Below are 13,029 nucleotides of genomic sequence, written 5' to 3' on the forward strand. Positions count from 1 at the left end.
GACCTGTAAACAGGAGCTGGGCTCTGAGAGGGGAGAGCAGCCTCTCCAGGTTGTGGGGAGGGGCTGATATGGCAGACTGGGAAGCTGCAGAGCCAGATGTTCTGATTCTTTCCTATCTTTTGGCCTCCCCTGCCCCAGCCCCATGTGTCTCTGGGGAAATGGACCATGGACCATGGAGTGCGCATCCACTCCTGCTCCTCTGCACGTATTCTCCATGGCTCACAGCCCCATTGCCCTCTGTCCTCAGCTTCTTAGCACTGTGTCCCTATGTTCACCTCTTAGTTTCCGCTCTACTATGACAAGGGGCCACCTGGATGCAAAGGGGTAAAGACTGAGATTCAAGAATAGTATTTAGGTAGAATTTTAAGGTTGGAGGATTAAGGAGGTGGGTAAAGTTATGGTGTTAGGATTCCCTTTAAGAAATTCCAAACCAGACATGAGGTAAACCTTAGGATTGTAGTTAGGGTCAGGGGTTATGGCCAAAAGGTGGAGGTCAGGGAGTTTCTCGCCTCTAATCTCCGCCCAATTCTCCAAGGCATTGAGGGCCAGGCAGGAAGCATCGGTTTCCTCAAAGCTGCTTCCCTACTGGGGCAGAGTCTCAGTCACAAACAACCACGGCCACCCCACCCAGCCCCTCCTTCTCTCTGCTATGAGCTCAGAGCAGCGGGACAAAGTTCTCGGGACACAGACGGAGAGGCCTGAAAGCAGCCATGGGATCTGGAGGAATGGGCCTCCTTAGGGTCAGGTGGCTCCTGTTTCTCCTTCTTCTGCTCGTTCTGGGTGAGTGGGGCCCTCCCTCTCCTAGCCCATGCTCCCTGATACAAGGCTCAAAGAACATTGGCTCTTTTGCTTCCCTTTGCAGTGAGCATGCCAGAGATAAGATGATGGTAACGATAGTGTGTATGTGTGAGTAAGTGTGTATGACAGAGAGACTATGCAAGCTCTGGCCTGGATGCTGTGCATGCTGGCCCTGACCTCTCCCAGCTAGCTTGTTATTTGGGAATGAACTGTCAGTAGTACAGACCGTCAGACAAACTCCTGCACAGGGGAACATAGTATGGTGCATGGATTTGGGAGTCTTGTGGATAGTCAGACCCAGCTCTGTTTCCTTTTCCCTCCCAGGCAGCAAGGCTCAGGAGTTCCCACCTCAGATTCTAGTTCACCCCCAGGACCAGCTGCTCCAGGGCTCTGGCCCTGCCAAGATGAGCTGCAAAGCATCAGGCCAGCCACCTCCTACTATCCGCTGGCTTCAGAATGGGCAGCCTCTGAGCATGATGTCCCCAGACCTACATCACCTCCTACCTGATGGAACTCTTTTATTGCTGCGGCCTCCTGCCCGGGGACATACCTATGATGACCAGGCCCTATCCACAGTCTTGGGCGTGTACACATGTGAGGCCAGCAATGAACTGGGCACAGCAGTCAGCAGAGGGGCTCGGCTGTCTGTAGCTGGTGAGGACTGGGAGGGGAGGCGGAGGGTGGTGAGACCTGAGATGAGATATTTGTGCTGAGCAATGTGTAAGGGGAAACCTGGCTGGGGGACCTTGGAGGGAAAGCTGGCTTTGCCTGAACCTACATGTGAGGCTTAGAAGGTGGGCAAAGCAGAATGGGGTGATTATGGCAGGAGATGCCAATGCAAGACCCTGGGAAAGGGAGGCCTGAGCCCTGAGTCCTGCTGACCTACTGTCCTCCCCACAGTCCTCCAGGAGGATTTCCAGATCCAGCCTCGAGACAAGGTGGCTGTGGTGGGGGAGCAAGTTATTCTGGAGTGTGGACCACCCTGGGGCTACCCAGAGCCCTCAGTTTCATGGTGGAAAGATGGGAAACCCCTAGTTCTGCAGCCAGGGCGGCACACGGTGAGTGGAGCCCCCTTCTATCCTTCATTCTGTCCTGGGCACAATTGGTGTATCTGAGGGACTGACGGACTCCCTAGCCCTGTATCCCCTGGCAGAATTAGAGGAGAGGAAATCCTGAAGCTGCCCTCCAGCCTCAGAACCCCACCCACATTGAAAACTTTACTTTGTACATGCCCTGACAGATGTCCAAGGGTTCTCTGCTGGTGGAAAGAGCAGAGAAGAGCGATACAGGGACCTATATGTGTGTGGCCAACAACAATGCAGGACAACGGGAGAGCCGGGCAGCCAGGGTATCTGTCCAGGGTAAGGGATGGTCTGCTTAAGCAGGTTGGGGGAGTTCTAGTTAAGATGGGATGGTCAGATTTGGATTTATATTAAGGTATCAGGGCTCACCCTGGGATCAGGATCTGGGTCTGGGTGACGGGGGCACACTGTAGGGGAAGTTTCCCCTTACTGGAGTGAAATAGGAGCATCCTAGACCTAAGAACTCTGGGAGTTTGGGTTCCTCCATGGCTGGGGGATGTTACACTCCTCCATCTCTTCACTTTGGCCTGTAGGCCTCACCCCAGCCCTATGCTTCTCACAGAGTCCCAGGACCACAAGGAACCTCTGGAACTTTTGGCTGTGCGCATTCAGCTAGAAAATGTGACCCTGCTGAACCCAGATCCTGAGAAGAGTCCCAAATCGGGGCCTATTGTATGGCTCAGCTGGAAGGTAAGACACAGGACTCAGGGGTAAGAGCCAGTTCAGAGCTCAAGAAAGTATTGTTGGGAGCTCCCTAACCACCCCTCACCCTTTCTCTACCTTCACAGGTGAGTGGTCCAGCTGCACCTGCTCAGTCCTACACAGCCTTGTTCCGGACCCAGACTGCCTCAGGAGGCCAGGCAGTTCCATGGGCAGAGGAGCTGCTGGTTGGCTGGCAGAGTGCAGAGCTTGGGGGCCTCCACTGGGGCCAAGACTACGAGTTCAAAGTGAGACCATCCTCTGGTCGGGCTCGAGGCCCTGACAGCAATGTGCTGCTCCTGAGGCTGCCAGAACAAGGTCAGGAACAGATCTGCCCAGAACCCAACCCCAGGCTCCTTCTTGACTGAGTACCCCTGGACTGTCCCACTCTTGGATTCTCTTCTTCCCTAGCCAGGCAAGCAGAACTAAACAAAGCTTCTATTGTCTTTAACGGGACTCTAACTCTTTGTCTCCCATTCTAACTTTTTTTCCTGAAAGAGTCCTGAAGGATTAGTATTACTTAGCCTCTCTACCTTCCCTCCAGTGCCCAGTGCCCCACCCCAGGAAGTCACCCTAAAACCTGGCAATGGAAGTATCCTTGTGAGCTGGGTCCCACCACCTGCTGAAAACCACAATGGTGTCATCCGTGGATACCAGGTATACTTTACAAACGGACAAAGCCTTTCTTCAAGGGACCATCACCCCCCTTTTCTTGCTGTAGCTACTGAGGAACCGTACCTGTGCATAGCACAAGAAAAAGAACACGAATTGAACCAGGCTATATCAGTGGGACTCAAAGTGTGGTTCTTGGATCCACAATATAAGCATCACCCCTGGGAACTTATTAGGAATACAGATTCTCAGGTCCTTTCCCAGGCTTCCTGAATCAGAAACTCAAGAATGGTCTTGGCCACCTGTATTTTAAAAAGGCTATAGGTGATTCTAAAGCATGCTGAAGTTTCAGAACTGATAGTGTTAGGCATATTTAGCAAATTACTTTACCCTTCTTCTGTCTAGAGAAAAGTCTATCTTGCTTGGTAGAGAAGCGGGGAATAGGAACTATGACACTTGTTGGGAGGAGGGTCCCCAGTAGGTGGCAGCACAGGATGGCCACATACTGAGTCTGCAGATTGAAGGAAGGCTCAGTTGCTGTGACAGTGCCTGAGACAGCTATTCACCTTTGCTTCTGCCCCAGGTCTGCAGCGTGGGCAATACCTCATTGCCCACAGTCAACTGGACCGTAGTGGGTGAGCAGACCCAGCTGGAGATCACCACCCGAATACCAGGCTTCTACTGTGTGCAAGTGGCTGCAGTCACTGGTGCTGGAGCTGGGAAACCCAGTACCCCTGTCTGCCTCCATTTAGGTGAGGACAGCACCCTCAGGCCTTACCCATATCCTCTAGCCCCCCTTCCCCTCCCCTATCCTCTCCTGCCTCACACTTCCAGCTGCTTCTTCCTATCTGCTGGACCTCACTTGACCTCCTCCTGAGCTCCACATCCCATCCTATACAGAGCAGACCAGTGAGCGATCTGCCCGAGAACCCAGCAAGCACCGTCTCTGGACCCTGGAGCAGCTGAGGGCCACCTTGAGGCGGCCAGAGGTCATCGCCAGCGGAGGTGTCCTGCTCTGGCTGATGCTGCTGGGTACTGCTGTGTGCATCCACCGCCGGCGCCGAGCTGGTGTGCACCTGGGCCCAGGTGACAGTGGGGTCCTCCCGGTACACAGGCCTCCCCTGGTCCAGCCAGAATGGCTACTACAGAAGTTTAGATCTCTGGCCAAATGATAGATTTAGCCTTTCTCTCACTTTCAGGTCTCTACAGGTACACCAGTGAGGATGCCATCTTAAAACACAGGTGAGTAATCAAAGGGGAGGGACATTGAATAAAGGAAAGGCAGAGGGGGATCAAGAAACAGTGGAGTTGGGATAGGAAATATAATGCCAGGCAGTTTGGAATCTTAGTATCTGAATCTCTCCAGGGACTCCAAGTGACAGCTAATTTCCCTTTCACTATTGTTCTATTGTACCACTTGACAGCTGAGAGTCATCAAACAAGAGATTCTGCTAAAGGCTTCAGTTAGCAGCTGGCTTTCTGTTTTGTTTGTTGTTGTTGTTGTTGTTGTTTGGTGTTGGGGGTTGAACCCAGGGCTTTGTGTATGCGAGGCAAACACTCTACCAACTGAGCTATATCCCCAGCCCTAGCAGCTGGGCTTCTGAAACCCCCATCCAATGCTCTTGTCACCTGCCTCTTACTGACATGCACTGCACTCTATTAACTCCAGAGTTAATAATAATAATTACAATATGACCAGTTTTAATGTCTAGTTTTCTCTATACTCGGTGTCTACCTAGTAGTGCCTTTGCATTCTGTGAATAATCTTGCATTGAGCAACCAGACCTGCACCATTATTCATCCATACTTCCAGCAGAGGGCATTCAATCCCTACATCTTAGCTTCTAACTCATTGTTCAAAAACAGGGCCAGCCTGTAGGTACTTCTGCTCCATCTGATTCGCTGCCAAATCATGAGACATGATACTAAGAAAGTATGCATCCTTTTTTCTCCTAGTAGCCAGGTTTTGCACTAAGAAGCCATTCCATCTCTTTGCCTACTTGTTTTGCTCTTCATTTGGTTGAATTTCCTATAGGAGGCTTCACACTATAGATCTGCATTGGTCAACTAAAGTTTATTGAGAATCTTTTATGTGCTATATATATCCAGGCCTTGAGCTGCCCTTTTTTTTGGGGGGGGGGGGTACCAGGTATTGAACTTAGGGGCACTCGACCACTAAGCCACATCTCCAGCCCTATTTTGTATTTTATTTAGAGATGGGGTTTCACTGAGTTGCTTAGCACCATGCTAAGTTGCTGAGGTTGGCTTTGAACTCACAATCCTCCTGCCTTAGCCTCCCAAGATATTGGGGTTACAGGTGTGCATCACCACACCAGAGGAGCTGCCATTTTGCTGTCAGATTCTCTGTCTAGAACAAAGTTCCAAGCTGGCTGGCATTGTGTTCCTGAGTTTTTCTGTGTTCATTGGCTTCCCTCTTCCAGGTATCTCCTGAGCACTGCGTGCTCCAACATGAACTTTCTCTGGCTCCCCTGGGATCTTCTTTGTTCTTGAAGGAGATTCCATTCTAATTGTTTGGTTCATCCGTTCCTTTGGAATAGTCTCCATCCACCAGGAAATTTCAGTCTAGGCAGAGACAGGCATGAAAACAACCCAGTTTTGGCAGCACAAAAGCATGTATAATATGCATGGAAAGGATTGGAGTGGAGAAACAGGAGAAAAAAAAATTCCATATTTATTCTGACAGTAAAAATGGAAAGGGCAGATGGAGAAACAAAAAATCACCTGCTACATCCACAGGAAAAGACAAGTCTTTTTTCTGGTTGGGGAATAAGGTATGAATGTGTTAGAGCAAAGTTAGGTTAGGAAGCTGGAAACCAAACCAAGGGCCATGTTCACCGTGCTAGGCATTTGGACTCTTACCTTGGTAAACAGGGAGACACTGAAAGTTCTAGGTAAAGAATTGCTTTGGTCAGGTCCTTGTTCTTAAAGGATCACTTAGGTAGCTGGAAAGCAATATTCATGTAGCAAGCTCTTAATTTACCAGCTGAATTTCCTCCTTTAAATTCACAGTGTCAACCTTATATGAAAGGTCTTATTGTTTCCATTTTACAGATGGGTAATCATGGGCTTAGACAAGCTAATTGATTTACTTGACAGGGGCTGTAAACTGTAGTGGCTAGGGATTGTCAACCCATGTTTGCTGGCTCCAGATCTTTTTTTTTTTTTCTTCATCTCATTGTCCATAGTTTTCTCTCCTTAATACCCCACAGCTCTTGGCAACTTGGTCTTTCCCTGGTCCCAGGATAAAAAGAGGTACTGAGGGGCTGGAGCTGTGGCTTAGCGGTAGAGTGCTTGCCTAGCATGCATGAGGCACTGGGTTTGATCCTCAGCACCACATAAATGGAAAATAAAGATATTGTGTCTACCTAAAATTAAAAAATAAATATTTAAAAAAAAAAAAAAAAAAAAGAGGTACTGAATTTGGGGCACCAAGTCAGAGTCTGTGGATGGCTGAAAAGCAGTAAAGATAAAGCTGATACTACCCTCTCATTAACTTCTTCTGAGCTAACGGTCTTGGCCAATTAGGTTCCCATTTTTCTCCCTGCCTAATGCCCCCCACCCACCATTACCATTGCCCCAGAATGGACCACAGTGACTCCCCCTGGCTGGCAGACACTTGGCGTTCAACTTCTGGCTCTCGGGACCTGAGCAGCAGCAGCAGCCTCAACAGTCGACTGGGAGTAGACCCCCGGGACCCTCTAGACTGTCGGCGCTCCTGTAAGCATAGTTTTTGGGGGCAAGGATCCCAGGGATGGAGAGTGGGGAGGTGGGCTACAATGTGTTCACCATAATTCCTCCTGTCGTTTTTATTGCAGTGATCTCCTGGGACCCCAGAAGCCCTGGTGTTCCCCTGCTTCCAGACACCAGCACTTTTTATGGCTCTCTCATTGCTGAGCTGCCCTCTAGCCCTCCAGCCCAGCCAAGCCCACAGGCCCCAGCTGCCAGGCGCCTCCCGCCCCAGCTGGCCCAGACCTCCAATCCTTGGCCCAGCTCAGACAGCCTCTGCAGCCGCAGGGGACTCTCTTCACCACGTTTGTCTCTGGCTGCCACAGAGGCTTGGAAGACCAAAAAGAAGCAGGGTAAGATAGGAAGGTGTTGGTGGTGGGAGGGACCAGGAGTGGAAATCGGGTAGGAACTGCTGGCCTTGAAGCCAGGTGTTGGTTGTGGCAGCAGACACAGGCCTCTTTCCCTTTCCCCAGAGCACTCAGCTGGGAGATGGTCCCCTCAGCTTCTCTTTATAATAGTGAGCACTGTACCTGCAGTCAGTTCAACCCAGTCAACACTTAGTGAGCACCACTGAATGCCATTTGTTTGTGATAAAACAGATACCTGGCACAACCCTTTCCCGCTAGGTGTTCCTAGCCTGTCTGATGAAGGAATTGACCAGCAAACAAGTAATTCTAGAGCCTGGAAGAATGTGGCCAGTGCTAGCAGGAAGCCTCAGGCTTGATGAACTCATCTATGCACTGCATTCAGGTCTGCTTGGCACCAACTCCCAACTTGCTGCTCAGAGAGGAATGGATATAGTCTGCCCTTGGTATCCACGGGTTCCACATTCATGGACTCATCCATCCATGAATTCAAAATACTCAAGAAAAATATTGTATCTGTACCAAACATGTACAGACTTTTATTTTTGTCATTTGTCTCTAAATGATATAGTATAAAACTATTTACATAGCATTTACATTATTTTAGGTTTGATAAGTAATCTAAAGATGATTTAAAGTATGCAGAGTATGCAGAGGGATTGCTTAGGTTGTATGAAAACACCATGCCATTTTATGCAAGGGACTTTAAGCATCCTTGGATTTTCATACATATAGGGGTCCTGGAACCAATCTCCCATAATACTGAGGGACAACTGCATTTCCTTCCTGGACAGATTTCTTTTCTAACTTCCAGCTGCCTTTCTTTGACTCTCCAGAGAGAAATAATTACAGTCTCCAATTCTTAAGCAATTTCTATATGCTAGGTACTCTATTTATATTTGTTATTCCACTTAGTCCTCACAATAGATTGGGTAGGAATTACTTCTCTAACTTCTAGAGATAAGGAAGGAAAGTCAGAATGACTTAGAAACTTGTTCAAAATTCCACAAGTAATATGCAGAGCTCAGCCTTGAAGCCAGAATGATCTACCTCTAAAGGCTACTCTGAATGTCTCTGGAGCTCCCTTCTGAAATTCTCTAATGTTTCTGTCTTGCAGAACACTGGCCTGCACTCCACCTGCTGTCTTTATGAGTCTTTTGTGCTGATTAGAAACACTTAGCAAATGTTCTACCAATTCCTTTTTTTAAAAAGTGGGTATGATCCAACATTTATTAAAATGAAGATGGATTAAGAATAATTAAGAGGGCTTGGGTTGTAGCTCAGTGTTAGAGCACTTGCCTAGCATGTGTGAGGCACTGTGTTTGATTCTTGGCACTGCATATAAACCAATAAATAAAAATAAAGGTCCATCTACAACTAAGAAATATTTTTAAAAGAATAATTAAGAGCTTATTTAATATTGATAATTTATTATTCTAAGTATTAGAAAAGCTGGAATTCTTACCACCTTTGCCTCAGAGCTATTGCATTATAAATCCTGGGTAAATGAAATACCACCCAAAAAGGAATAAGTCTCACTTAGGGGGCTTAGGAAGATGTAGCTATAGTTCAGTGGTAAATAAAATAAATAAAACACACACACATATACACACACAAACCTTCAAACCCCCCTCAAAAAAAAACAACTATTCTTTCTGTGGAGAACTGCATTGACTTACATGGGATGTTTAGCCCTCTCAAAGCATTAATACTATGAGAATAGAGCGGTTTTCTATAGCCAATTCTTTCTTTTTGTTCTTTTTATTTTTTTAATGTTAGGGGTCAAACCCAGGGTCTTCACATGCTAAGCATATACTCTACCAATGAACTATATCCCCAGCCCTTACAGTCAATTCTTAAGATGTTTCCAATTCTGCAATGAGGCTTCCTAACCTGCAGTTCAGGTCCTTACTTCACCCTGTTTCTCCTTACCAGACCCATCTCCCCACTGCCCCAGGATGGTTCAAGTCTCCTCTTGGCAGGTAGACACCTGATATTCCACATCTGGCTCCTGGGACCTCAGCAGCAACAACAAGATAATGTTGTAACCTTGTCCAAAGCCATGGAATTGAGTCTCCTACTGTCATCTACTCCAAGAAACAGTTTCCTCCTCTTCTGAAGCTGGCATTCTCTTAGTCCTCCTGCTCCCCTAGACCTGCTTGTTCTTTTTTCTTGTTATCTGACCTTAGCTTGGTTTTCTCTCCACTGTGGCTATTCTTACAATTGCACTTTCCTGTCTCTTATTCATTATATCAGGTCCTTAGTTATGTTTATCTTACCAGATATATGCACAAAAGACCCTCATTCATTTTTTTATATTTATTTTTTATTTATAGGTGGACACTCATATCTTTATTTGTATGTGTGCCTCACACATGCTAGGTGAATGCTCTGCCTCTAAGCCGTAAGCCCAGCCCCCCTTGTTCATTCTTTATTCCATTCAAAAAAATATTTATTGCAACTCAGGTATGTCCAATGAGGTTCAATTTTTCACCTTGCTAACATTTTTTTGTATAATTTATTCAAATAGCATTGAAACTGAAATGGGAAGGCTTTTTGTTGCCAGGATCCCTTGGAGAAAATAAAATGAGCTGGGATAAATATGGCCTTTTCCAGGACTGGCTTTCCCCTTCTGTTTCCACTCAAACAAATAACTGATAAGTTTACATTTCTTGAGCTCAGTCATGAAGCCAAGCATTGGACAAGACAAAGCTGATGGGCTGAAATGAATAACAAGGCTAAAGATAGAGTCTGTGGTTGGGGTCTGAAAGGCCCACTCTGGCTTGACCCCCAGCTACTGGCTCTTTCCTTTGCAGAGTTGCACCAAGCCAACAGTTCTCCACTGCTCCGGGGTAGCTGTTCCACGGAGCTCTGGGCCCGGGAATTGGGAAATAGAGGTTCCAAGAATCTTTCTCAAAACACAGGTGAGAAGGGGATTCTGAGAAGGAAGTGAAAGGGTGAGACGGGCTATAGACGCCCACCATTCCAGTCCCTTCTGCCTGGCTTCTCCTTCTGTCCCTGAAGGAGGCTGAGTGGTTGGGCTAGGAGGCAGGAGCTGAGGGGCTGTTCAGGCAGGCAGACTAGGATCTGGGGCCAAATGAGATTCTGCCAGTCTCAGCACCAGGCTCTTGTTTCCCAGGAGCTGTGCCCCGAGCTCTGGTGGCCTGGCGGGCCCTGGGACCACAACTTCTCAGGAATTCAAATGATCTGATGACTCGCCCTCTCCCTCCAACTCCCCTCTCTCCTCGTGGAACCCCGACTCAGAGTCAGCAGACCCAGTAAGAGGGCATGGGGTCAGGAAGCAGGGCTGGGAGACTACGTGGATGAGGAATGGCACTAACCATCCTGCCATCCCTCCCTCACCCCAACCAGGCACTTGGTGGAGCCCCAAGCTCCCTCTGCCCTGCTGCCAGCAGCCCCCCTCTCCATCCATACTCCCTCCAGGCCCCCCAGCCCCCAGGCCTCTTCCCTCTCTGGTCCCAGTCCAGCTTCCAGTCGCCTGTCCAGCTCTTCATTGTCATCACTGGGGGAGGATCAGGACAGTGTACTGACCCCTGAGGAGGTGGCCCTTTGCCTGGAACTCAGTGAGGGTGAGGAGACGCCCCGGTGAGTAACCAAAGAACTTCAGTGAGAATCTGGCTAGACTGGAACATTTCTGCCGCTACCCTAACCATTGTATTATCTCCCATTTTGCCTTTTTCTAGGAACAGCGTCTCTCCAATGCCAAGGGCTCCTTCACCCCCCTCAACCTATGGATACATCAGCATCCCGACGGCCTCAGGGCTAGCAGACATGGGCAGGGCTGGGGTAGGAGTGGAGTCTGAGGCAGGGGGCTTGTTGTGCCCACCTCGGCCCTGCCCCACTCCCACCCCCAGTGAGGGCTCTCTGGTCAATGGTTGGGGCTCAGCCTCTGAGGATAATGCCCCCAGTGCCAGAGCCAGCCTTGTCAGCTCCTCTGACGGCTCCTTCCTCGCTGATGCCCACTTTGCCCGTGCGCTGGCAGTAGCTGTGGATAGCTTTGGTTTTGGTCTGGAGCCCAGAGAGACAGACTGCGTCTTCACTGGTACATGGGACCACCCCATCTTACTCCTCATCCCCACTACGTTAGACCCCATCCCCAACCAAGAGACAAGGCTTCTCAATGGTCCTCATCTCTTTGTCATCCTTTTTCCTCTGGCCTTTTATCCATACTCTCCCTACACTTGCCATTCCCAGGGCTTTCTCTTCCCTCCATTATGGGCACTTTGTCTTGGATTATCCTTGCTCTCTCATTTGCCACAGGTTTAGTTATTTTTCTTGGGGGCAAAGTATAGATTTAGGATTAGTAAGATGGGCTTCGAAGACCTGATAGGGTGTATGGGGAAGAAACACCAAGGGCCAGCAAGCCCTGAGCTGCCTTCTGCTGACATATAAATAATGGAGCCACTCTGCTAGACATGTTGGAGCTGAGCCCAGTTGCTCCTCAACCTCTACTGCGGCCAGGGAAAGAGGAAGGGTGTGGAAACACACAGGAGTGAGAAGACATGTGGAACACAGAGGGAGAGAAAACAAAAGAGACTGTGGACTAGCCTTCCCATTAGGCCCTGGGGATATAGCCACTGGGACCAGTGGGTTGAGTTGGGGCTAGATTATGTTTAGGACTGGATGTGTACCCTAATCTAGCTGGTCCTAAGTTTTCTGTCCTAAACTGGTCCCTAAGGGCTAAAGGCTAGTCCCCCACTGATGCCTACCCTCTGTGACAGATGCTTCATCACCGCCCTCCCCACGGGATGACCTCTTCCTGACCTCCACCCTCTCCCTGCCCCTGTGGGAGTGGAGGCCCGACTGGCTGGAGGATGAGGAGATCAACCATGCCCGACGGCTGGGAAGGGGGCTGCCTCCCTGGCCCCCTGACTCTAGGATCTCTTGCCAGCGAAGTCAACTGAGCTGTCCTGTTCCCAAGGATGGCAGTGAGTGTCTGTCTTCTAGCTAATGTAGTGATCTTAACCTGAAGAGTCCTGGGGAGGAGTCAAGAGGCAGCCTGGGGTCCAGCAGGAAAGATAGAAGCAGGGGGGTAACTCTGCTTTCCTTCAATTGCTTCTACAGATTCCTCCTGAACCATGACCTTGAGATTGCCAGAAGAGCATCGGGACCATCTCTCCTGTCTACCCACAAGGTCTGGTGTATGGCCTGGGGGTCTTGGCCTATGCTTCTTGCAGTGGGAGTCCACCTTCTTCAGCCTCCAGGAGATTCCACAAATGAAAGCAGAACCGGAGCCCTCAGGAAGCAAAATGTCATCTCTACCTTCAGGACTCTCTCTTTTGTTCCAACCACTCCCACAATCAAAGCCTGTGGCCTAAGGAACAGCCCTGTCTCCTGCTAGCTCCATGAGAAATGGGGGAGCCAGTAATGTCTCCATGGAGAAAAGCAGCAGCTAATGGGAGAGGGCTTTAGAGGAAGGCACTTGTAGTCTCCCTTTAGTCCTCCCTGGGACCTCTTCTAGAAACCAGCTCAACCCTCTCCCCAGCCACACTGTGTAAAGAAAATAAAGAGCAATGTATGTAGGCAACAAGACCCTACCAAGTGCCAAGGCCAAGGGTTCGAGCTAGATCTAGGGAGGAAGCTAAAGGAAAGAAGGTGTAAGAATGTAGGACAAAAGCATCCTTCCCATCCTGTTGTCACTTTGAGTTTAAGGAACTAGACATGATAAAACTGTAAAGACTTGAGTTCTGTGAAATCATTTCCTG

The 13,029-nt window shown here is 49.0% G+C and overlaps 1 protein-coding gene across 4 annotated transcripts; it reads left to right on the forward strand.

Annotated features, from left to right (window-relative positions):
* The first annotated feature begins 597 nt into the window (after window positions 1-597).
* Robo4 (roundabout guidance receptor 4) lies at window positions 598-13,008 on the forward strand. 4 transcript variants are annotated; one of them, XM_046432731.2, is made up of 18 exons: window positions 598-780; window positions 1,123-1,452; window positions 1,699-1,856; window positions 2,039-2,159; window positions 2,443-2,570; window positions 2,669-2,897; window positions 3,124-3,236; window positions 3,775-3,943; window positions 4,092-4,277; window positions 4,391-4,433; window positions 6,793-6,929; window positions 7,028-7,291; window positions 10,120-10,227; window positions 10,443-10,581; window positions 10,676-10,909; window positions 11,008-11,366; window positions 12,046-12,252; window positions 12,389-13,008. In XM_046432731.2, exons 1-18 carry the CDS (start codon window positions 711-713, stop codon window positions 12,397-12,399), a joined length of 3,006 nt encoding a protein of 1,001 aa, XP_046288687.1. In that variant the 5' UTR covers window positions 598-710; the 3' UTR covers window positions 12,400-13,008. The 4 variants fall into 4 exon arrangements, with proteins under 4 accessions (XP_046288687.1, XP_046288688.1, XP_058431246.1 ...); XM_046432732.2 differs by having other exon boundaries at window positions 10,748-10,909; XM_058575263.1 differs by having other exon boundaries at window positions 10,787-10,909.
* Window positions 13,009-13,029: the final 21 nt, after the last annotated feature.

This window comes from Marmota monax, unplaced genomic scaffold (genome assembly GCF_021218885.2).
Source record: "Marmota monax isolate L192 unplaced genomic scaffold, Marmota_monax_Labrador192_F-V1.1 WCK01_AAM20220418_F8-fsc00062, whole genome shotgun sequence".
NCBI lineage: Eukaryota > Metazoa > Chordata > Mammalia > Rodentia > Sciuridae > Marmota > Marmota monax.

What these genes read in the sequence shown, in the direction of transcription:
- Robo4 (XM_046432731.2), top strand. Translation starts at nt 711, where the DNA reads ATGGGATCTGGAGGAATGGGCCTCCTTAGGGTCAGGTGGCTCCTGTTT. An exon ending in GGCTCGGCTGTCTGTAGCTG is followed by an intron (nt 1,453 to 1,698) that starts GTGAGGACTGGG and finishes TCCTCCCCACAG; the next exon opens with TCCTCCAGGAGGATTTCCAG. An exon ending in AGCCAGGGTATCTGTCCAGG is followed by an intron (nt 2,160 to 2,442) that starts GTAAGGGATGGT and finishes TGCTTCTCACAG; the next exon opens with AGTCCCAGGACCACAAGGAA.